Source organism: Delphinus delphis, chromosome 16 (genome assembly GCF_949987515.2).
Source record: "Delphinus delphis chromosome 16, mDelDel1.2, whole genome shotgun sequence".
Classification (NCBI taxonomy): Eukaryota; Metazoa; Chordata; class Mammalia; order Artiodactyla; family Delphinidae; genus Delphinus; species Delphinus delphis.
In genome coordinates this window covers 79,631,427-79,657,069 of record NC_082698.1, presented here as the reverse complement: position 1 = coordinate 79,657,069, position 25,643 = coordinate 79,631,427, and the positions used below count along the sequence as shown (strand labels likewise).

Below are 25,643 nucleotides of genomic sequence, written 5' to 3'. Positions count from 1 at the left end.
CTTTCTTTTTCTTAAGCAGCTTTTCAGATATCAGTGATCCTTCCCCTAGAATCTGGAATGATGGCATTGGAAAACTTTCTTCTACAGGCATTTCCTCACCTCTTCCTCTCTTAAGATGCTGAGCTGTTGGACCTGCTCGTTCCTCCTGTGCTCACCTCTCAGATGGCGCGGGGACAGGCCCTCGCACTTGGTGAAATGACAAACTCTAGAAAGGGCCTCGTGGAGAAAATGTATAGACAGTTAACACCATTGATATCATAGCCAAAATATATTAGATGTGCCCAGGGAATGACTGCCACTGCCTGATCACCATTTCACTTGGGGGCAAATTTGTTAAAAATATGTTTCAGTGAATTCTCTTCACTATCCAGCCCCCTGAGAAGAAAAGGTCTAGAGACGTCCTTCTCTTACTAACCAAGTGGCAGAATCCTTTAGGCAGTCACCGTGGAATTGGGGCTTCTTCAGATCCGATGGTCCCAACATTACCTTCTGCCAGCACCATCCGTTCCAAACCCAACATGGACAGAAGGAATAATCCATGACAGCAGATCCTTGTGCGACGCTTTCTTCAATGGACTAAAGCATAGATTGAAGGGCTTTGATAGAAAGATGTTGCTAAAACATAATAATAAACAAAAGGACCCCACCCCGTCCTGCATCTGCTAAAAGAAAATAAATAAATAAACTGGGTAGAGGGGGAAAAATGGTCTGTCTCAACCCAAGAATATAATAACACTGACTCTCTTTCCTTGTTTTAGGGAATGCTGTCGATTTTTTGGAGACAATGGCTTGACTTTGAAGGTGTTTTTTACCAAGGCAGCACCCTTTGGTGTTCTTTGGACACTCACAAACTACCTGTACTTACATGCAATAAAGAAAATAAACACTACGGACGTGTCCGTATTGTTCTGCTGCAACAAAGCCTTTGTGTTTTTGCTCTCGTGGATCGTTCTCAGGGACAGGTTCATGGGAGTGAGGGTAAGTTCCTTATTCTCTGTCTTCCTCCCTCACTCAGTCATGCCAGCCAAAACCTGCCCATCGGCTTGCTTAGCCCCCTGTGCTGGGCCGTTAAGCATAAGCTGCTGTAACCACTTTCCTTCTCATTTGCAGCGGAAAAGGAGCCCGGCTCTCGGGGTGCCTTGCCAACCTTCTTGCTTGCGAACCATTCTAGACAAGCGTTCATTAAAGCACCTTTCATTTCAAGCATTTCAACAAGCATTCTCTAAAGTGTGTGCTGCTCGGGGACCCCCCCCGGGAGGAGTGATGTGCTCACCCCGCCTCTCAGGGGTCCTGCGGCCTGGAGCCCTCTGCTAACACTGCCACTGTCTGCTTAGGAGGTATCTGAAAGCCAAAGGTCCTTCTGCATCCACACGGACGTGCAGTCTTGGCGGCCCTTTGTCTGGACCGTGGGTTCAATGCCCAAGTGGGCCGGACACGCTTATGCTAAGTCCAAACTTTGGAGGGACAGTTTCACTCCCTTCAACCCCAGAGCAAGGGAGAATGGAATGATACCCCCGAATTACCTCTGGTTGTTACATCTGAGACTGCGTGCCTTCCCTTAAAATCAAGTCAGATTTAGCTAGTCACATTTCAGAACAGTTGTGTGAAATATGACAAGTGCGCTATCAAACAGGAGCCGAAATATAGATAAAAGGAACAGGTGACATTTAGCCTTGACAGAATCCTGCCGGCTTCTGCTTGTCTCCCTCTGCTGGCCAGGACCTGCCACTGCACCACCATCACCTTGTCACAAACGAGGACAAAAAGGATTCGAGCAGGCAGCTGGTAGTCCTGTAGTCAGAGCGCCTCGCTTACTCCTTCCTGCACCCTCAGGCCGTGTAGGAAGCCCACGAAGCTCAGAGTCCTTTTGAAGGGCAGTCCCTTTAGAGCAGCGGTCCCCAACCTTTTGGGCACCGGGGTCGGGTTTCGTGGAAGACAGTTTTTCCAGGGACGGGGGTGGGGAGGTGGACGGTGGGAATGGTCAGACGGTAATGGGAGCGATGGGAGCGGCTGTAACCACAGATGAAGCTTCGCTCGCTCGCCCGTCCGCCACTCACCTCCTGCTCTGCGGCCCAGTTCCTAATGGGCCGCGGACCGGTACCGGTCCACAGCCCAGGGGCTGGGGACCTCTGCTTTAGAGTGAACCCTGCTGGGAACCCAGCAAGGGGCAGACTCCAGGCGCTTGTGTCCTTCGCTAATTGTCCTGGGGACAGGGGCATCACCTTCATGGTGGATTCACGCCCACCTAGTTTCTCAAACAGCAGAGGGGACGGGAGTCAACTGCTGAGTCGGAGTTTTGGCTTGCAGTAGGGGGAAAATTTGTTTTGAGGCTTCGTGTTAATTTTGGAATAAGAACTCAGCTCGCTGTGCTACCACCCAGAAAAGCTTTGAGCCAATAGACCATCGAGTACACCTCCACTAGAAACGAGGTACGGCCAGAGGCCATCGGTCCAGTCGCCCGGACGCTAAAGATTCGGATGTCCTAGGACCCACTGCGGCTTTATTTTGAGGTCAAAAGCCAGGGGGATGCATGGAGCATTTGGAGGCGTGACTCTGATGTCCAAAACAAATTCCGGATGAGATTGTTACTGTGAAGAGAGGCTTCGAGGTTCATTCTGCATCTAAGCAGAAGCAAACAGAAAGTTTTTGAGGTTAAAAGAAGGAGGTGCGAAAACACTGAAACCCACTTGGACTCACAGAGAACAGAGTGGCACACCCAGATCTTCTCTTCGTTGCTATTCATGGGTAAAGAGGGTTTCCGCTAACATCCCTGACCTGTGATTCAGTCCTGCCATCCTGGCCGCTTGCTCAGCTTGGGCTGTGCCGACCCCTGTAGACTGAACAGATTTTCGTGTTGAAGCCTTTGGCACGAGGCCAGCGCTGAAATGAAGATCCAGGAGCCGGTGTCGGTGATGGAACATCGTAATCTGTAAAGCACCACGCAGTTGTGAGTCTCTCCAATAATCATCACCCCTCTTCGAAGTACGTGACCTGTCCTCTAAGGTCGTCCCACTCCGAGATTTTACTAGAGAGCTAGATGTCGGCAGCTGGCCGGTGTGACTGAAAGGCCCCCCTTGAGAAACAGATGGAGATTTGAGCCCAAGATGAGACCTAACCAGTACACAGGTTCTCTGAGACTCTCCTCGGAATGCTGGGTTAGCTGGCATCTTCTCCTGGGTCATTGCCAGAGATTGAAGGCAACTGACACTCTTTTCCATCCTGGAGGGCTGAGCAGACTGGCCTGAGAGTCACACAGATGTAGAGGACAGATGTTTGTGGAACAGGTGACGTAGAGGGCCTGAGTTATTAAGGCAGGGACTCAAATCACAAGGGCTGTGGTTCCTAGAAAACATCAACAGGGCCGAGTCATGCAGACAGACCAGAGAGAAGAAAATGTTTATCTTCGAATGCTGGGGAGATCGTAGCCACATGTGGCATCAGAGGCGAGTGTATGAGAGGAGCCCACGTTGGCCCCCATATCACCCCTTGACTGTGTACTTAGATGTGCGTTTCACGTGTCTTCCAGGCTTGGGGTCATGATGGATCCTCTAACCTAGAGTCGAGCGATGAGAGTTTGGGTCCACTCTCATGAGCTGTTGGACCTTGAGCTAGTTACTTAACATCTCTGAGCCTTAATTACCCGACGTTAAAATAGAATGTTAGTACTCAGAGAACAGTTGTAAGAATACAATAAGGTATGCGTGCCCGACACGTGAAACCCAATAAATGTCATCTTTCCTCAGTGTTGTTATTCTTCTTATTCCTTCTCAATAAGAGGCGTTCGACGGACCTGCCCAGTCTTTGGCTGACAGTGTCAGAGGCTGGCAGCTGTTTAGGGAGGCGGTTTGGTGTAGCAGAAGCAGCAGGAGAATGACAGCGAGTAGAATTCTGGGGGCAGGAGGTACGGCCCCTCCCAGGCCAAAGCCCGCCCGGCTGTGGCCCGCAGCTGGATGAAGGAGGGGTTGACCAGCTGCACTGCCCGCAGCCCGCATCTCAGAGGAGGTGGCAGATGGGACCCTCCGCTCTTCACAATCACCCACTGCAGCTAGAGCGTTCACACCAGGAGGACTGGAGGAAGAGCAAGGAGACAAGCTGAGGGATCATCTGGGCGGCATCCAACCACCGCAGCTCGGTCCTGGGGAGCCTGGACTTCTTCCAAGAGCAGTTCCCATCTCAGTAAGATCCCAGCTGATGTCTTCCATAGTGACACGCTGGCAGCCTCTCCCACGGGGCCATCCCTGAACGGTAACCCCAGCTGCTGATCCCGGCTCCGACTTCTGTTTGGGCGGCTGTCCCTTGCCACCTGAGCACGGCCTGGGGGAGGAGGGCACAGGGCACACAGAGCGTAGGGGAACCCGGGGCGGGGGGTTCACGGCTCAGACCCCTTCCCAGCCTCCGACACGAGAGGGGTGAACTAGAGCATCTGGAAATTCCTCCGGATTCTCTTGGAGTCAATGAGGGCAGCACAGCGGTCGGGAGGGGAAATGTTGAGGGGAGGTATATTTAAAAATTAGCCTGTCCTCTCCCTTTTTTAAACTGCCCCAGACTGTGCAGATCTGAAATGCATCGCAGACGGCGCTCTGTCTGGCAGAGAACGTGCAGCCCGTCACATCTTTAGCAGGAGTGAGAAGTGGCGCTGGTCTGAGAGGCGGGCAGACTCCACTGAGGGCTACACCTTCCCTCTCGGCCTGACAGCTGATGGGGAACAGTGCGCCGTGGGGGGGACGGGGGCATCGGTGGGTTGCTGGGGCCCTGAATCCAGAGCCCTGGGGGCCGGGCAGGTTATAACCACACGGGCAAGGCCCCCATTAAGAGGTTAAACGGCAGCGTGCTGGCCTCAGCGTCCCCCTTGCCCATGTTTCTTCCTCTTCCCCGGGAAGATTTTCCCCAGCCGAAGTGGAGATGGTGGCTGTCACCCCTGTTGGTCTCAGGCCACTGTCACCCATCTGTGTGGATCCCCAAGTTCTTGTTCAGTGGGATACATTGGGGTTGGGGGCAACAGGAAAGTGTGAGAAAGGAGGGGTGGGGGGAAGGAGGGAAATTCACTCGATTCCATCCTGAGACTCGCCGTTCTCCCCCAGGGAGGCCCGGATCTAGAAGGTGAGGACCACGTGAAACCACAGGACACGCAGGACCGGCCTTCCCGGAGAGTTCATCTGAGTGCAGGAAACAGGCAGGGAACCTTTCCAAATGTAAACCAAGAAACCAGACATGTTAGGGTGAAAATGGAAACTCTGCACTTATTTTTTCAAGAGATCTGGTATCTATCTTCAAGGGAATGGCAGGTTTGGGGGAAGGATGCTCAGGCTCTGCCCCCCAGACCTGCAGGGTATGTTTCAACTCTGCTCTGCTATTAGGGGTGTTGGACGCGAGGTGAGCGCCAGCTTCCCCTCCAGCACGGCGGTCAGGGCCTCAGGCTCCGGGTCGGGGCTTCCAGGGGAACTCTTGATGCCCAGAGAGTGAGCCCTGTAATCGGGTGGGTCAAGCCTGTGACGTGTGGCGGGGACCCCCAAGAGGGGAAGCCTGGAGGCGTGAACGGGGAGAGCACTGTCCCCGGTGCCACCTGTCGGAATGAACCCACCGGCCTGGACTTGGCAAATGTTGGCCAGGAAGCCTGTGGCCACCCACGCTTTCTATTTCTTGCCTCTTCCCTCAGCTCTTCTGCACAGCACAGCTCAGGCGGAAGCTTTTAGCTGTTTGTGATTTAATCAATAGAGAAAAGAGAGTAAGGAGATCCAAAATCTTCCTTGTAAACCTTCAGGGAAAAATAACCCTTGTTCTCCTTCATCCCCTCAAACTTCATCTTTATGTTTGGAAAGACTTAAGTACCTTTGGAGATGCGCCGCATCATCTGCAATGTAGCTGTATTCTTCCCTCTCTCTGTCTCCTTCCCTTCTTTTTCTAATTAGTTCCCTCTCTCTGTTTACCTGGCTGCCTAGCCCGGTCCAGCTGCTGGGGGCAGCATCTTTGCACCGTGCGTGTCCTCTGGAGCAGAACCCACACCCCTTGCCCTGCCTGCTTTTTCATTAGCCCCTTGTTCTCCTGGAGGGAAAAAAGGTCACTTATTGTCTTGTGCCTCTGTTTCTTTCTCTGAATGAAGAGTCGTACACAGTACGTGTAGCATTTGAATATAAAATATGGGTGTGATGTGATCATGAGAGATAAAGGTGAATCACTAAACCAGAAAGAGCAAGTAGACAGAGCAGGGATGGTACTTCTCTCGGAAATGATGGTCTCCTGCTCTCTCAAGGGCCTCTGTGTGCGGGTGTATGTGTCTCTGTATGAAAATACCGCATGAGGAACGCACACCTCAAGCTGCTGAGACCCAAGCACGTCACCTCTCACTGACCTGAGCATGGCGTGCTTCAACCTGCAGGAAACCTCACTTTAGATCTCAGAGTAGAATTGGCAGTGGCCTATTATGTGAATCCTACTTTCTGTGTTTATATATATAAAACACTGACTTTGCAATGAGACCCGAAATGTGTGTCCCTGCTCTGCCACACAGCAGCTCTGTGACTTTGGGCAAGTTGCTGAACCTCTCTGAGCCTAAGTGTCCGTGCCTATAAAATGAAATGAATGATAATGTCTACCTAGTTTGAGGATTAAATGAGAAGATACACAGAAAACATGTATCCCGTGACCACTCAGTAAATGTCAGCTACTCGATGTTGCTACAGAGAGCGGAGGGAATTTTGAGCAAATCCGTAAGAGAGAGAGACTCCCAGTAGATCCAGTGGTCAGAACTTGTGCTGTGCTCGTTTGTCCTGCCCTCCCCGGGTTCTGCCTACAGCGGCCCCTTAGCACTTGCCACCCAGCAACGTCTCTGCAGCTCCACGATCACCTCTGACTAGAACTTACGCGTATTCTGGGTGCTAATGCATTTCTCCTTTGCGAAGTGTTATCCCAAGTCAGTGGATCTCCTGTGCACTCTGACAGTTTGACTTTGCACAGCAGGAACGTGTATGTGTCCCTGGAGTGTCCACTCCACCTGAGTAGAACAGGATTGGAGGGGGTGGGCCGTGGAGGTCAGGCCCTGCAGCAGCCAGGGAAAGGAACTGCAGCGCCAGGGTTAGGACACTGTTTGTAGCCCTGATTGGCCCATGACACACGCTCCCTCAGAAGGTCCTACTGCTGGCGTGTAGAATGGGGCCAAGGCCTGTGGTCGTCACTGTGCCTTCTCTGTTGAGACATGAGATACCTAAAAGCGGGACCCTATGAGGTGCTTACAGAGGGGTGCGAGGGAACTAAGAGGTGGTCATCACCAGGCCTTGTCACGACCCAATAGCCTGTGGTTGGGATTATGACCGCCTCCTCTCGGGTGCCCGGGAATCACGTGGCTGCCCCCCTCCCACGTGATGCCAAGCTACGGTGCCACTCCTTGCTGCCAACCGTTTCCGGTTCCTGGGTCATGCCGGGCTTTGCCGAGTGCCCCCTTGCAAGCAGGGGCAAATATTTAGACAGGAAAGCAGCCTCTGCTTGGTCCCCAAAGAAGGACTGAAAAGGAGCCTCCCCGCCATCGCACCCCCATGAACACGCCTACCCCTTGGCCCTTAGGGGCCCCTCCGATTCCCCACCGCTGTCCTAACCACCGTGTCTTCCTTCCACGCAGATCGTGGCCGCCATCCTCGCCATCGCTGGGATCGTGATGATGACCTACGCGGATGGCTTCCACAGCCACTCTGTCATCGGCATAGCCCTGGTGGTGGGCTCGGCCTCCGTGTCCGCACTCTACAAGGTAGACGCGGGGAGCAGGCTCTCTGGGCCCTCCTGGGAGGGAAGGGCAGCCTCGGCGTGGCCGGCCCGTTGCTTTTGGGGAGGCTGTTGTTTTCCAGGGGCACCGGGCACACGAAGCCTCGTGGTGATGAGACACACGGCAGCTCTTAGCCCTGCTTTCTAGACCTTTCCACCAATGGCTGCACATTTGCAGCATTTGGGATAAAACGGGTGGAACCGTGGACTGGCTGAGTCCGATTGGTGACTTCCTTGTTTGGATCCAGGGCCCTAACCGGCTGGCTCAGTGTCTGCTCAGGTGCTTTCCTACCAGACTGGACATGAAAATTTGAATACCTGCTACAGCTTCGAAATCTTTTATCCCATGGTTTTTGAGGCCACTAGTATTCAACATGAATCCGTGTGCATTTCAAGCGTTGCCTGTAGACTGAACGAATAAAAGCACAGCTATTATCATGTGGGGAATTATAAAATATTTTTGACAGAATGTTGGGAACTGTTGGGAGGCGTGGCCAACTGCAAGTCTCGAGAGAACAACTGTTATCCCCACACTCGCCCCTCACTCTCTCCCCTGCTCCATTATGCCTCTCAGCCACTCTCTCCCCTCACTTGCCCTTCTCTTTGGATCCAAAGTCAAGAATGCAAATATTTTGTGGTCTCCAGGGTTGGGGAAACTGAACTGGAGGATTCAGTGAGAAATGAGATTTTAGCTTTGAGACTTATTGGCCCTTTGTGGATCCAGACGGTTGGACACAGAACATAAAGGATTGTAGAAAGTTCTAAGAAAAGGAACTTTTTTCCAGCACTGGGAGGAAGACACTTTTGGAAAGTGAAACATCTGTACCATCTTACCTTTCATCAGCTCCCTGGCCTCACTGCCCCACCATACACGGGCCATCTGCCCCCTCTGGGGCACATCTCGCTCAGAGGATGTGATACTCTAGCCCCATTCTGGGACTCCAGAACCATGGTCCAAATGCAGAAAATACTGAGAGGCCACACTCCGCCCTCTTCAATGAGCTGCATGCTAACGGGAAGCCGAGAGCGGATAGAAACACGATCCACGATGAACACAGATATTCTGATTTAGACTTACATTTCCATCTCCTACACTGCCTGATCTTTACCCAGAGAGGCCGGTAGGTGGAAGGGTGAAAGCAATTGACTGTATTTCCCTTTCCGTGCTTCCTGCCCAGAAATGCCCAGAGATACCTGAGAGAGATGTGAAATGGCTGGAAGAGGAAGAAGGAGGAAAGTAGGAAGGACAGCAAGGCAGAGACTGAAATTGGACCATCAGGTCCGTAACTGTGGACGGTTCAGTAAACATGCGGGCTGGACGGTGGCCTCTGGGAGCTCAGCTTCCCGGCCTCTCCAGTCACCTTTGTCCCTCTCCTGGCTTTTCATGCATCTCAGATATGTACAAACAGGAACAGGTGCACGAAACCAAAGTCAGGTGTGTTCCGCTAAAACCCATGCCATGTCGGCAACAGGGGTGGTGAGCTGGAGCAGAGAGCTGTGAGTGTTATAATCCCTCTCCCTTTGATTTATAGGAAATGTCTTTGCAGCCAAAGCCCTTTTGTTTGGGGGCACTGGTTTTCAAACCGTGTTGTTCAAGGTCGGAGATTAATGTTAGGGTCCCCGAGAGGAATGTGTAATCACGGCAGATGCTTCTAATTTAAGTGGCTTCTAATTTAAGTGGCTTCTAATTTAAGTGGCTTCCTCGTCTTCAGTGCTCTGAAGCGGGGATGTGGTGTCGCGAATACAGCACAGAGGAATCAAGCCTAGTGTGACAACCTATGGTTTCTGAAGTTGCTCTCTGTGTACCTGGAGAGTAACTCTCCATCGTGTTGCTACTGGGCATAGGTAAAGCCCACCACCCTTCACTGAAGGCCATATGAGGTAGGATTTACCTGTCACATGGCTGTCGGTCCCGTGGTCCAGCCCCAGCTTGCCAAGTGCACTCGCTTCCCCGTGGCAAGTTGGAGTCTTAGGTGAGCCATCACCCCTCCTCCTCTGCTCTCTCCGTCAGGTCCTGTTCAAGCTCCTCCTGGGCAGTGCTAAGTTTGGAGAAGCCGCCTTATTTCTGTCCATTCTGGGTGTGTTTAACATCCTCTTCATCACCTGTATTCCTGTCATCCTCTACTTTACCAAAGTGGAACACTGGAGCTCTTTCGATGACATTCCATGGGGAAACCTTTGTGGATTTTCCGTCCTCTTATTGAGTAAGTGGCGATCACGCTGTCAGAATCACCAGAAAGCAGGGACTGACAGAGCGGCATCCAGGCAGCTCAAGGGGAGTCTTTGGAAACCCGTGTCCTGAAGGAGAAAAACGAGTCTGTTATTATCCTTAAGTTCCTCGTGCTTTTCTAGGTCATTGTGTCGCGAAAAGGAAAGCCTTTGAAATGGTGACACTGGATTCTAATTCCAGGACTACGGTCGCTGCAGTAGTGGCCATGGTCATTTGGCGCTCTGAAGAGTGAACTAGTAGCCCAGTATGCTGCGTGTTATCTACTAATAATAGTACATTCCTTACATAGGGCTGGTAAGAAGTTAGTAAATTAGTGCATGCAGAGAGCTCTTAGAACACTGCCTGATAATGTTCAGTAAATACTACCGATTATCATTAACGTTAGTGTCATCATCACCATTAGTTGATATAAGGCTGGTCCTAAGCAGGAAAGTAACCAAGGAGGTGCCTCATCCCTTTTCCATCAAAAACTGTACATACCACTTAAAAACGATTAGGATAATAAAATTTATGCTATATGCATTTTACCACAATTTAAAAAATTCAAAAAGAAATAAAACTAAATTTAAATAAATTTAAAAATAAAAACGTACATTCCAAAGCTCCTATTCATAGTCATCCCAGAATCATTGCCAGCAACAGAGAAAAGCAAAGTTAGTAGGATGCATAGGGGGCCCCAATCCTCTTTTCTAGTGCCTGCTCGCTGGTTACCTTTTCCAAATTTCTTTTCCCTTCTTCAAAGCTCAGGAAAGAGAGGAGAGCTGAGTCAGCAGGATGTTTGGCCCTGATCCCACAGTTCTGGAGCCCTTGCAGGAACCCGGAATTCACTGAGTCAGAGTAAAGGGCAAAACACCTGCGACTCCAGCCTCATCAGAGAAGCTGGGGTCCGACGGACCAGGGGAAAGTCCAGGGCCAGTCGTGATTAACACCTGTTTTTTTTTAATTCTGTATTTCAGCATTCAATATTGTATTAAATTTTGGAATTGCTGTTACATATCCCACTCTGATGTCTCTTGGAATCGTCCTCAGTGTACCTGTGAATGCAGGTAAACCTATATGGCTTTCTGTATCTGCTTGTAAACACACACACACACGCAAACACACACAAACACGCATGTGCGCACACACACGTGTATTCTGGCTGTGTCTGGCGTAGCAGGCATGTTTAACCTTCTCTGTAGAAAGAAAGCGCTTCGGTAAAACGTTGACGTTTGTGACCCATGCAATATTTTCTCCAGGGCGGCTTGATTTTCGCATACCACACCAAGATACAGAAAGTCTAAAGCCATCTCCCTTCAGACTGGCGTGGGGGGATCAGATGTATATCATGAATACTATTGCTAAGTATAGACAAATATGTAGCAGAGGAAATTTTTACTTTTTGTTAAGTGGCTTTCCAGAAGAGACCGCTAGCTCCGGTTATGGAAGGCCTGAGGTAGAGGCATGTCTGCAAACTGCAGAAGCGTAAACACTGTTCCCCGAGTCCCAGGAGACAGCCCTTCCCCCAGCTGCTCAGGACCTGCTCTTTCTTTCACTGGGGACTCGCCGACACGCTCAGCCGGCAGCTCTTCCAAAGCCTGCCATCACCTGCCCCTCACCTCCTTCCTTTTCCTGGCTTCTTCTGCAATGAATTTCAGATTTTCCTCCCGGAACGCCCCCGCCTCACACCTGCCCTCCCTGTAGAACCTGTTTGTGAATCACTTCTCCCCAGAGCATTCACCCCCTTGGGCTTCGCACAGCTCCCGCCAAAGCCATCTCCCGACCCTCCCGCTTCTGGGCCGTTAGAGGATTAGGCCCCCAGGGGATGGCAACCCCTTATCCCGTTCAGTCTGGCGTTAGTAAGCCTGGAAGCACAGGCAAAGCCGCGATCAGCTTCCTAAACCTCTTCCTGCTGTCCCATTCCACACGTTCTGTATATGCCTCACCCTGGCCCCCAGACTCCTTGGGCCCGGCACCATCCCTGCCCAGAGGGAGGATGGCGGTCCCCACGCATCACCTCTCTGGGCCTTTGCTTGTCCCCTAAAAGTGAAGGTCGTCCCCACGTCATCACCTTGGTTGATACGAGAACCACATGAGATGACCTATGAGGCAGAACTTCCAAAGGCAGGAAAGCCCCTGAGCTCCTGGAAAACTGGTAAAAACGTGGTCCAGCTTGTCAGTTTCCATACACTACAGGCTTCTGAAAAATAACGCATCAACTTACCCCCGCTGCATCTTGGTGTGTCTTTATAGCCCACAGTGTTCTTATTTCAAGGAGGCATATTCCAGGCGGCCCTGGTATAGAAGCTACTTTGACCGTATCATACAGCCAGGTGTGTGAGAGGTTAATCAGAATTCTCTTACTACTTACCTGCAACGTAAGAGGGTCCGTAACGTGTCAGGGGAAGGAATTACCTTCAGTTCTCCAGGGGAGGAGAGAAGCCGAGGAGGCGGCTGTTGCCCGACTGTCAGAGCAGAGCCCTTGCTGGGCTTTCTGACTTTCCCTGACGCCCTTGTATGGCTTGCTAATTGACTCTCCCCATCTGTGGATTAACAGGCCATGCTGCCAATATTAAAAATCAAACTGCTTCTGAATTAGAGTGAGATAAAAGCGGCACTTTAATTCCACAAAAGGGCTACTAATAAAGTGCCTTTTTTTGTGTGTGTGTTTTTTGCGGTACGCGGGCCTTTCACTGTTGTGGCCTCTCCTGTTGCGGAGCACAGGCTCCGGACGCGCAGGCTCAGCGGCCATGGCTCACGGGCCCAGCTGCTCCGCGGCATGTGGGATCCTCCCGGACCGGGGCACGAACCCGTGTCCCCTACATCGGCAGGGGGACTCTCAACCACTGCGCCACCAGGGAAGCCCACAAAGTCCTTTTTTCAGGTTTAACTTTTACCTCTCTACCCACCCTCCAGACAGAGGTGAGAGTCAGGCTCAAGGGTAGGGGGCGGGGCAGGAGGATGTGGCGGGACATGGCGGAGATGACAGAGCAGCCCCCTTATGCGGCGGGCGAGCTGTGGGGGGACAGCGGTCCAGCACGTCAGGCTTCAGAAGCGGCACATGCAAGTCAGAAAACCCTCTTTCACAAAATGCGTTCAAAAAAAGCAATCTAGGGCTTCCCTGGTGGCGCAGTGGCTGAGAGTCCGCCTGCCGATGCAGGGGACACGGGTTCGTGCCCCGGTCCGGGAAGATCCCACATGCCGCAGAGCGGCTGGGCCCGTGAACCATGGCCGCTGAGCCTGTGCGTCCGGAGCCTGTGCTCCGCAACGGGAGAGGCCACAACAGTGAGAGGCCCGCGTACCGCAAAAAAAAAAAAAAAAAAGCAATCTAATTCTCCCTTGTGGAGAGGCAGGCCCCAAATTTTCTTTGTTTGATTTAGTTAGGAAAAGAGAACAAGAAAGCAAAAAAAGAAAAAAGAAAACCAACATTTGAAACGCTTTTGATCTTTAGTTCTGAAGAGAATGATGATCTAGATTTGTACGAACCGACGTGAATCCTGTTCTCATTTTGTTCCCTCACCTGATGTGGGTCAGGAATGAGCTTCTTGGGCCTTTAATAAACTTTCATAATCGGTGGTGACACAGGTGGCATTAGAGCCTCACACTAATAATATCCTGGGGTGGAACAAAAGTTTGTATTTATTATCTTCAAAGAACCAGGTCAAGTTTGGTCTTCAGAATGTATATTATATATATCATGCTCTTAAATTATAAAAATAAAGTATGTCACTGTAGAAAATGTGAAAAGTACCAAGAATATAAAGAAAGCAGTAACGTTTGAATTATCCTGCCAACCCGGAGGTGGCCACGATTAACTTCGGTGGATGTACATATTAATACACACGCACATCTCCAACCGCCCCAGGTGTTTCGTTTTGTCTCTCGCACAGATCAATGTGGGAACTAAGGTACCAGGTCAATTGGGGAAAGTGAAACAGCGCAAGGCCTCGCAGCAGACAGGGTTTGTAAAGTTAACGGGGGATTTCTGGGAGGCAGCCCCTGCCCGCCTGGTCAAGGGAGAACAGCTCCGGCCCCGCGGAAGGGGGCGCCCCAGGCCCTGGCCTGGCCGGGGCCCCGCCCTCCTGATGGCCTGGCACGATCGCCCCCGCGGTAACCCACGCTCTCCATCCCCTACAGTTGTTGATCGCTACACCAGTAAGATCGTCTTCAACGGGGTCCGGGTCATCGCCATGGTCATCATCGGCCTGGGCTTCCTCCTCCTGCTTCTGCCCGAGGAGTGGGACGTCTGGTTGATGAAGCTGCTCACCCGCCTGAAAGTGAGGAAAAAGGAGGAGGCGGCGGAGGGCGGCGCGGACCTGGGCTCGGGACCTCAGAACAAGGGCGGGAGGGCCCGGCCCTCCTTCGCCCGCTGACGGTCTGCCCGAGAACTCTGTGTGACGCTCGCGTGGGTGATTTGGAATCTCTTCCCCGCAGGGGAACCTCGGTTTGGTGAGGTGTACATACCTGTACAGTTTTGGTAATCTGCGGTAAGTTATATGGTATTTATTGGCATGTCCAATTTGCTTGCACTTTTTTTCACATCAGACCTTTCACTTAAGGGTACCAGTTAAATACGGGAGAGAAGAGACCCTCTCCGCTCTTTTTAAATGAATGTAAAGCAGCATAGAGTGTTGCTTGCCTAGATTGTTTGGGATGACAGACGTTCTTGACAAGGCAGGGCAGATGTTTTGACTCTTCCCAACTGAAAATTACATTGCACACTGTGATTACTTTGCAGCTATGGTAGGTCATACCTTGTTTTATACCAGAGCTGTACTCTTAATTTTAAGGGATTTCAATGAACCAAAAGATCATTCTGAGTTAATCTGGATAAACGGATTGTTGGATGGATGGGTTGATGTGATGTGAAAAGCTGGAGCAGAAAAGGATAATGGACATGGAAAACCATTGACTGTGGCTAACTGGGGGTGGCGATCGGAGGAGAACAGGCCCGAGCCGGGTAACAGAAAGGGAAGGTTAAGTCCCAGCCCCAGCTGGCTCGCTCTCACGTGTCTATGTAAGATCATGGAAGAGAAATTACAGTGCCTTCTACAGAATTTTTGTCTTTACCTATGTGAAGCGAGGTGACATTATAGGTCACTGGTGCCGTCTTATCATTTAGATGTAGAAATCTTTAGAAACAAAAGACTATACATTGTGTGTGTGTGTGTGTGTGTGTGTGTGTGTGTATACAAAAGTGGCAAAGCTGATGACCGGTGTAGTAGAACACGGGTCACGGTGCGCATATAAGGTAGACTCCGCAGAAGATGAATCGCTGGTTGCTTTTACTTCCCGACCAAGACCGCAAGATTTACTGAATCTGCAAACCTTTTTATGAAACTTTTAAGCACCACGGTGTTTACTTCCACAGTTTAGGTCTGCCAGAAAATTCTATCTGTGATAGATCTGTAAAGAGGGACAAGGGGGTTAGAGTTTCCTATTTTTGAAGTTTACATTGTTACATAACGAATTGGAAACCTTATTTTGAAACGGCGTCATAACCCAGTGGTGTGCTCTGTAACCATGGAGTCTTTCGTTTCCTAGGGGAAAGGGCATTCGTGACCTGAACTTTTTAAGCAAATTATTATTCTCAGTTTCCATTCCCTGTTTAACCAAACAGATTAATAAACGATTTAAGAAAGAAGCATTCGGTGCCGTCTTGGTGGCCACTCTGTTCTTTCCCACTAGGCTAGATCTGACTTTCCAGCTTCCTCACCTCATACTTTTGTCCCAGCGAGCCCCACTCTCCTGCACCTTCAAGGCACAGGAAGCCATTCAGCCGTCTCAAGGGAAGAAAGTTCTTATTGCAGACAGAGTTGACGTTCACAAAAGAGAAATGCAGGACACAGAGGCGGCCTCGAAGGAAAGGTCTCCGGGCAGTGTTCCCCTCCCGTCCTGTCTCCTCTCCTCAGATGCCGCCCTCTGTGCAGCTCTGGGGTTGCAGCCCTTTCCTGTGCAGCCCGGTTCCCTGGCTCCCTTACACTCGGGCCTCAGAGTGGCAGCCTCAGTCCCTAAACTGACCTGGTCTTCCAGCTCAGCTCCCACACCTGACTTCTGCCTTAGGTGCCCTGACCTGTTCTGGCTCTAGAGGGAATTTGATGTAACGTGTTTGTCACTGTTGCAGGCAGCTGTGGCCAGGCGCTCTGAGGTCCAATGTCTCTCATCCTCTGGCCACAAAGGGCTGGGTTCTCTAAGAGGGCGTGTGAATGGAGAGGAGATGACAGCCTCTTTGGGACAGTTTGCCCCGCCACCCATCCCTAGAGCATCTGTACACCATGCACCACTTGCTGTGTGGGGTTGTAACCTGGGGAGTGTAGTCGTCCAGATCAAAGGGCTCCCCTGCCCATGTCTCCCGTGTACGCCGGGAGCCCTACAGTGGAGCCCGAGCCCGTCACCTCCATGACTGTCTGGGCTTCCAACCTCTCGAGTTACCCCAAGGTGCCAAACAGATATTTCCTTTGTAAGCCATAACCTGAAAAATTGGGAAACCCTACACGAGAGCAGATTTACCTTCTTCTCCCATGGGCATAAAAGACTATGAAGACCCAAAAGAATTAAGAGTAGGAACTCAGAGAGATATTTATACGCCTATAATCGGAGCAACATTAATTACAGTAGCCAAGGGGTGGAAGCCACCCAGGTGTCCATGGATGGATGAATGGATACACAACACGTGGTAAACACGTACAATGGAATAGTATTCAACCTCAGAAAGGAATGCAATTCTGACCCAGGCTACAACACGGAGGAACCTTGAAGACACTACACTAAGTGAAATAAGCCACTCACAGAGGACAAATATTAGCTGATTCCACTAGTATGAGGTACCTGGAGTAGTGGAACTCACAGAGACAGAAAGTAGGATGCTGGTTACTGGGGGCTGGGAATGAGGAGTTATTGTTCAATGGGTACAGAGTTTCAGTTTTATAAGATAAGAAACGTTCTGGAGGTCAGTGGTGGTGACGGTTGCACAATAGTGTGAAGGTACTTCCTGTCTCTGAGCTATGCGCTTAGAAAGGGTCCAAATGGTAACTTTTTATGTTATGTATGTTTTACTCCAATTACAAAAAAGACTATGAAGGGTAAGGTATGTGAAATAGAAAGGTTAAAACTTGCAGGAGAGGTTAATGCCCCTTTCAGGACATTATAAACCTGAGTTGGGGTGAGGGTTGGAGATGTAAGAGATTTCTTTCCAAGAATACAAACCACAACTCCTCTGACCCCCTCTATCCCTACCATGTAGATTTCGAGAATTGGGAGGAGCTATGGCAAACCAGGAAGGACCCATGAACAGAAAATCTCAGGAAGGGGTTCCTTCTGATGGAACCTTGGGGGTGGCTTTGGGAAACAGGCTCCATTTTTGCTCCCCCTGGGGGATTGTCTGCCCCCTAGAGGCCAGTCTGGAAAACAGTTAAAGGATTTCTCTATTTTTGCTCCTTTAAGGAATAAAAGTAAAATGAAGATGGAAGGTACAAAGAGGCTATGGGGTCTCTGCTGCTCCAGCCCGCCCCTCTCAGAATGTGGACGTTTGGGGCCAGAGGATACAAAGTGATCAGCCAGCGCCCCCCTGCCACACTGAGTCAGCGCTGTCTCTAGGAACCCACCCACTGTGCAGACCCTGAGCTCCTCCTTACTTGGGCTGACAAGGGTAAAGAGACTCCAGAGGCAGGAAGCTGTGGTCAGAGACCTACCTCCTTACAGAACAGAGGCGTTTCCGAATGTAGGCAACGATGTGTCACATGGAGTTCTTTATCTTCAATTTTGAATATAAATGATTTGTTCTAAAATTAGAATATAGTGGTAGTTGCACAGTCCTATAAATATGCTAACACTTTTTTAAATTGTACACTTCACGTGGGTGAATTTTATGGTCCGTGGATTATTGATCTATCTCAGTCAAGTGGTTTAATGAATAAATAGTTGCCTCACAAAATGATTGAAAATTCTTTTGCCCAAATCTCACCAGTAGGAAGGACGTCTGTGGGATTGTTGGCTTGTTTTTGGCTGCCCAGCATCTGATCTCTGTTGGAAAGACTATCTTGCTGTTGTTGCAGAAGCTGAAGTGAATGGAGTCTCCATTTCAGACCCCAGCGTCCGGGGGAGAAGGGGAGGGTGTGAAATGGACTTGGCCAGTGGGCCAGTCTCCCAGGACTTAACCAGACCCCACGGAACACCCCAGGAAGACCATGCTGACCGGCCAGTCCTCCAGGGTCCTGCTGTGGCTCCGGCCTCCTCCCACCATGGAGGTTCGCATTCCTCCCTTTTCCAAACAGATCCTTCAGACACATACAGTCCCAAAGAGGCTTCCAAAAAATGTTTTTCTGTTTAAGACATAAGAAGCCACTGCTATTGCTTGAATCCAAGAACTCTGAATAATATGTGGGAGAAAACTGGAATGTTCAAAGAAAAAAGTTGGACTCTTTTTTGGGGGTTGGTTTGTTTTTACTTTCTGGTACTCACACTTCTTGAATCTGGGCTCCTTATGGCCTAGCAGGACTCCTTGGTCAAACTGCTTTAAAGAGTGGAGGAGACTGATTCATAAGAAATACACCCATGATATATAAATAGAGAGGGTTTAAAACTTTTTCACAGTGCTTAAAATACATTTAAAAATTTTTTAAAGAATAATATTTTCCCTTACATAATTTTTCATGTATTCAGCATTGTCCAAATCTTGAGAAAGTCATTTTCTTGAGTTAAAATGGTAAGCTTCAGCTAAGGGAAATCTGTAAGTTATCCAAAAATGTGGAGTTACTAGAATCGTAACAGATGAGATTTTTATGTAATGTAATGTATTATGTATTGTAAATTTTAACTCAAAACATTGTGAATTTGTTTCTCTTATTGAAAAAAGAATAGGTTTCCTGTAAAAAAATGGGAAATACCCATCAAGCCACAAGCCAGCAAGAAGTGCGTTTGTACCCAGAGCAGCAGTAGCAGTAATAGCAGTGGCCTCTGACACCGGAGAGGGAGCCCAGAATCTCACCAAGAATATCTGGAGGGAGCCCCCAGGCTCTTCCTCTCTGAGGGTGACAGAAGAGGCTCTCTGCCATAAGGAAAAAATTAGAGGGACTTAAAAACCTCCAGATGGAAATTTCAGGAGTCCCCAGTGTTTAATCCCCATTGGAAACAAGACCTGCTGGCCCCCTAAAGCATTCAGTTTGTTAGGAATCTATGCTATGCTAACGACGACGTGGGGAATCTCAGAGGCTAGGAAGAGACAAGGGTTAAAGGGCCCTGCTTATGCCCACATACAGCAGTACCTGTGAAGGGGAAATTTGGGTATAAATAAAGAAAAGCAGTTAGCATATCACTATGGTGTTCTTTTTCAACATACACCTATGTATCGGGGACTAGAGTTTGATGTTTTTTATGCCCCTGGCCACCCTCTTGTGACACCTCCATTTATGGGAACTGTAAATTCAGTTACACCGAGTAGATGTACTTATTCAGCCAGTGTTCCCTCACTCTCCCTGTTACCCGATTTTATCCCCATAGTGAGAAAACTGCATTTATGACGTACTTTCCTTTATAATCTGGAGGGTGCAGAGCAGGCAGCCTTGTGGGGATGCTGGTAGCCTAGCGCTCTTCAAGGATTTTGCAAATGTCTATACTTTGTAGACAGCCCTGCTGAATGGTACTGCACCAGATGTTGGATTTCCTCAAGGACCTCATGTGTGAGTGTGTGTGCATGCGTTTGCCACATGTGCTGTGGGCATATAATTAGCACATCTTTCCAATCAATTAGGCTATTTCTACTTTTTTAAAATTTTGTTTAAGTAAATCATTCATGCAAACCAATCACTACATAATAATCACTAATTTTTTAAATGATACCATTTAGAGTTAGACGTATACTTATCCAGCTACAACCTAGTGACTGTCTTTAACCCCTTATCCCATGCAATCATCATTTAGGGACCTGGTGTTTTTCTCCAAAGCTTAACTTTTAAAACCAAGTCTTACCATTAGCACCAATTTAAAGTCCAAAGTACATTTGGACATTTAGCTGCCCCCCAGATCTGGCTTTCCTGAGAGCGTTATTGCGTCAAAAGTTTAACATGTTACTTTTGTCTAGATTTTCTTATATTTTCTGATAGCATTTAATTTCCTTTCTTTTCTTTAAGCAGAGAGAAGGTGCTGAGTTACTGTTTGGCAGTCTCAACTACTTTTCTGAATTCTCTGTCAGATCCTTTGCTCTCTCTTACCAATGACCATTTAGTAAGATGAAATTCTAGTGAATTCTAGGTTTTACCTGTTGCAGAGCATTTTTGCTTGGTGTTTCTCAGAAATTAAGAGAATAAGCCATGTTCTGCTATCTTTTCCCATACAGGACAAATGCTGTTAGAACTTTAGATGCCAAGAGATCACTTAAAAAACATTTGTCCAGGACTTCTGAGTATAAGAGGAATGAAAAGATTTTGAGGCCAGGGACAATAGAGGGCCACCTGCTTCTTAAATGTCAACTGCTAAAATCAATCATAATACATAAAATGCAATGAAACCTGGTCCCCAGAGTTGTCAAGGATATGTTTGTGAAAGTAACTTACAATCTGCAGAATGTTCTATGGCTCTGTTAAGTAATTATCAAGGGACTTGCACAAGGCCACATGGCTGGGAGAGGCCAAGCAGATTGCCCCGTCCCCCAGGCCCTGTTTGTGGGGAGACTGCACAAAGGGAAAAGGTCTTAGGACAAGCTTCCCTGCTGAGTGATCTTGTCTAGGGCCCTTCTGAAAGAAAAGTCTCCTGGGACATTGAAAGATTTCAATTATCATGAAATCTCTGTAAGCTGGAAGTTTTCTACAAATACCATTATGCCCATAAGTTCCCCTCTGTTATTTCTTTCTAACTAAAGTCAGTGGTAGGTTTTTTGTCCTATCTCCAGATACAGTCACTCCACCTAACAATAGCAGAATATATGTTCTTCTCCAATGTACATGGTCCATTCTCCAAGATAGACCACATGTTGGCCACACAACAAGTCTCCATAAATTTAAAAGATTGAAATCATACAAACTATCCTTTCCAATCACAGTGGAATGAAACTAGAAATCAATAACAGAAGGAAACTGGAAAACTCGCGAATTTGTGGAAATTAAACAACATATTCCCAATCAACCAACAGATTGAAGGAGAAATCATAAAGAAAACTACCAAATACTGAGAGAAAAATTAAAACAAAACATACCATACCAAAACATATGGGATGCAGCAAAGGTAGTATGCAGAGGAAAATTAATAGCTGCACATGCATACATTTAAAAAAGAAAAAAGATCTCAAATCTCAAAATCTAACTTTACACCTTGGGGAACAATAAAAAGAAGAGCAAACTAAACCCAAAGCTAATAGAAGGAAGGAATAATTAAGATTAGAGTGGAAATAAATAAAGTAGAGATAGTTTATTAGCTATTTATTAGCTAATAAACTAATTCAACAAAGTTGCAGGGGACAAGATCAATGCACAAAAATCAGTTGTGTTCTGTATATATGCAATAAACAATCCAAGAGAGAAATTTAGGAAGAAAAAATCTTCTACTTACAATAGCACCGAAAAGAATAAAATGCCTAGGAATAACTTTAACCAAGGAGGTGAAAGATTTGTACACTGAAAACTACAAACATTGCCAAAAAAAAAAAAAAAAAATTAAAGAGCCCTAAATAAATGGAAAGATATCCTATGTTCATGAATTGGAAGACTTAGCATTGTTTAAGATATCAGTACTATCCAAAGTGATATACGGATTCAAACCAATCCCTATCAAAATTCCAACAGCCATTTTTGCAGAATTGGAAAAACTGATCTTCAAATTCTTACGGAATTTCGAGAGACTCAAATAGCGAAAACAATCTTGAAAAAGAAGAACAAAATCAGAGGACTCACACCTCCTGATTTCAAAACTTACTTCAAAGCTATGGTAATTAAAATGGTGTGGTACTGGCATGAGGATTAACAGACCAATGGAATAAAAATGAGATTCAGAAATAAACCCATATATCTATGGTCAATTGATTTTCTACAAGGATGCCAAGTACACTCAATGAGGAAAGATCAATCTCTTTAACAAATAGTGCTGGGACAACTGGATCTCCACATGCAAAAGAATGAAGTTCAAACCCTACCTTATGCCATATACAAAAATTAACTCAGAATGGATCAGAGACCTAAATAAAAGAGCAAAAAACTCTTAAAACTCTTAGAAGACAAGATAGGAGTAAATCTTCATGACTTGACTTTGGCAATGATACCAGAAGCATGAGAAACAAAAGAAAATATAGTAAGTTGAACGTCATCAAAATTAAAAATTTTGTGCATCAAAGTACATTATCGAGAAAGTAAAAAATACAATCTACAGAATGGGAGAAAATATTTGAAAATCATATATCTGATAAGGGTTGAATAATCAGAATATATAAAAACTTCTAATGCTCAACAATAAAAAGACAAACAACCCATTAAAAATAAGCAAAGAACTTGAATAAACATTTCTCTAATGAAGATATGCAAACAGCCAATAAGCACAGAAGAAGATGCTCAACATCACTAATCATTGGGGAAAAGCAAGTCAAAACCACAGCAAGATACCACTTCATACCTACTAGGATGGCAATGTTTATATGTATATATATATTTTTTTTAATTAAAATTTTGGTTTGCCCCAATGCCTCTCTGTTGAATAAATGAGTGGGTGAAGTGAGTATTTAATTTCGCTTTATACTCTTAGTTTCTAGGACATGCCTGCTACATGGTGGGTGCTCAATAAATATTGAATTATTTATGACTTTTTACTTGGATATTAACTTACAACTGCAACTGAAATGTCAAATCCCAACCTTTGCCTGAATTTGGGAACAGTCAAGTTTTGATCTGAAAAACCTAAAGAGCTGCCTCACTTCCCATTTTTGATTGGTTGGTGGGGCCCTGTAATATATATATATATATAGTATTTTTAAACAGAAAACAAAAAGTGTTTGTGAGGATGTGGGAAAATTGGAACTCATACATTGCTGGTGGGAATGTAAAATGGTACAACTACTGTGGAAAAGTTTCCCATTTCCCCAAAAAGCTAAACATAGAATTACCATATGACCCAGCAGTTCCACTCCTAGGTATAGACCCCAAAGAATCAAAAACAGGAATGTGAACTGATATTTGCACACAGATATTTGAACATTTGTACAATGTTCACTCCAACATTATTCACAACAGCCAAAAGGTAGAAACAACCCAAGTGTCCATCAAAAGATGAATGGATAAACAACATAAAATATAGACATACACTGGAATACTATTCAGCCATAAAACGGATGAAGTTCTGATGCACGCTACAACATGGATAAATTTGGGAAATATTAAGCTAAGTGAAATAAGCTGGTCACTAAAGGACAAATACTGTATGATTCCACTTTTACAACGTACCTAGAATATTAGGTACTCCACAAACTTACTGTCATAGGCTTAGGAGGTGGATGAGAGGTTACCAGGGCCCAGGAGGGAGAGAAGGAAATGGGGGGTTATTGCTTAATGGGTACAGAGTTTCTGTATGCAGTGAAAAGTTTTGGAAATACATAGTGACAATGGTTACATAGCAGTTTGAATGTTAATTAATGACACTGATTTATATGGTTAAAGTTGCAAATTTTATGTTACCTTTATTTTACTACAATTTTTTTTTTAAAGCATGGGCTATGGATGGAGACAGAAAATAGAATGTGGTAAGTACTATGATGGTCATATATCCAAGGACAGATGGGGTGGGACTGGAACTGACTAATGGCCTAGGAAAGGAAGAGCCCAGGAAGACTTTATACATGACGTACCACTTAAGTGAGCATTTTCAAGGTAAATAAAGTGGGAGAGGAGTACTAAAAACAGGGGGAAGAGCAATATTTATGGCAGAAGATGATGCTAGAGAGACACGTAGGGTGCAATCATGAGTATCAATCCTTTCAAATACCTGCCTTTTCCTGACTGATGCATAAACTGTGACTAAAAAGAGCTTAGGCCAAAAGGACCATTGGGGAGGTGTCCTGTCCTCACAAAGCACACCATGATGGAACTCCAGCAGGGAGCAGGGAGCAGGCATCTGCCTCAAAATTTACAAAGAGCAGAGCCAGGGGCGATCACACGCTGTCAGAGCAGGTGGAGGCAGGCTGGCCCTAGAATCCCATCTGGGACTGTACATGGGTGCCATGCTGATAAGATCAGCTAATGGAATCAAGAGTGGCTGCTTTCAACAGAGATGCGACCAGATCAGTCAAGCAAGCAAAGAATCAATAAGGAGGGCACTTTAGTTCCCCAGCCAAGGTCTGGCAGAGAGAGTTCTGCGTGGATTTCTGACGAAGAGTCAGCAAGCGGAAAAGTCAACTAAAAATAGAAACTCTTTTAACTTTTATGGGAACTCATAAGTGTATACTACACGATTTTATTAACATTAGAATTAATAATAGATGTTTGCAGGAAACACTACATGTTTCCAAACAACTCAACCATAGGGAATCCTAAGACTCTTTTAGGCTGTTGCCAGGTTATTTTATACGTCACTTACGATGAAGAAATCGATTCTAAAAATTCTGTGTATACTAAAGAACATATTTACTCTTTCATCTGTAGTAGTCACTCTCGTGTATGAATCTGGGAATTGTTCTAAACAATTCATACTAACAACTAGAAACTAAAGTGATTTCTTCAGCATCTATGATGTTTTGCTTTAGTGCATTACTTTTGAGGTTCTATTAATTAAATTCAATATTTGATACAGTTCCAGCTGTACAGCAACAGCGAGAAAAAGCAGCAGTCATTATATTCAGTGGCTTGCAGTTTCTGTCCAGTCTACACCAGGCCCCTGAGCACCCTCGGGAGTGGGGAAGCAGAAAAGAGTCCTTAGATCTGCTCTGGCTACGTGTCTGCAGCTATTAACTCACTACCTCGGTCACTGGAAAATAACTATGGAGCCACTTTTTTGAGGCAAAGCACACCATTTCCAGAAAGGCCTTTTTGAAATTCAGAGTCAGAATCTGGAAAGAGCCATCCGCCATCCACTGAGCTCATGGAGCCTGTTACTTAGAATTCGCTTCAGTGACCGGCCAAGTCACCCCTTACACCCCTGAGAGAATGTGACACAGGGCAGCTAGGCTCTTTTTCTTACTCAGATAGTGCCACAATGATGCCGCATTAAAAGTCCACCTGGAACTCAGTGGCTTAAACATGCATGTGTGTGCCTAGGTTCACGGGTCTGCAAGGGATTGCGCTGTGGCTGCCAGGCCTGGCTCAGCTGAGCGGCCCAGCTGCAGGTGAGGGTCTGCCTGGGCCGGCTGCCAGGCTGGTGCAGGGCTCAGCTGAAGGGGATGCACACGTCTCTTCTACTATGCAGCTGCCCTTGTTCTTTGTTCTTATTTTTGTCTTTCACTCTTTTTCTGCCTTTTGTGGTTTTAATATTGAGCACTTTATATGATTCTATTTTCTCTCCTTTCTTAGAATATAAATTATACTTATTTTTTTTAACTGTTGTTAGTGGTTGCCCTAGAGTTTGCAATATACATTTACAACTAATCCAAATAACACTATACCACGTCATGTGTAGTGTGAGTACCTTATAATAACAAAATAATCCTAATTTCCCCCATGCCTTGTTATCATTGCTGTCATTCATTTTATTTATATATAAGTGTACATATTACACA

General features: G+C 47.1%; 1 protein-coding gene across 2 annotated transcripts in view; it reads left to right on the top strand.

Moving 5' to 3' along the window:
• SLC35F3 (solute carrier family 35 member F3) overlaps nucleotides 1-15,597 on the top strand; it is a 287,899-nt gene extending 272,302 nt beyond the window's left edge. For both annotated transcript variants that reach the window (XM_060033780.1, XM_060033781.1), the window contains 5 exons: nucleotides 759-978; nucleotides 7,613-7,738; nucleotides 9,764-9,956; nucleotides 10,939-11,028; nucleotides 14,099-15,597. In XM_060033780.1, coding sequence (XP_059889763.1) covers nucleotides 759-978; nucleotides 7,613-7,738; nucleotides 9,764-9,956; nucleotides 10,939-11,028; nucleotides 14,099-14,334 — 865 coding nt within the window. In that variant the 3' untranslated portion in view covers nucleotides 14,335-15,597. The remainder of the gene's footprint in view (nucleotides 1-758; nucleotides 979-7,612; nucleotides 7,739-9,763; nucleotides 9,957-10,938; nucleotides 11,029-14,098) is intronic.
• Nucleotides 15,598-25,643: the final 10,046 nt, after the last annotated feature.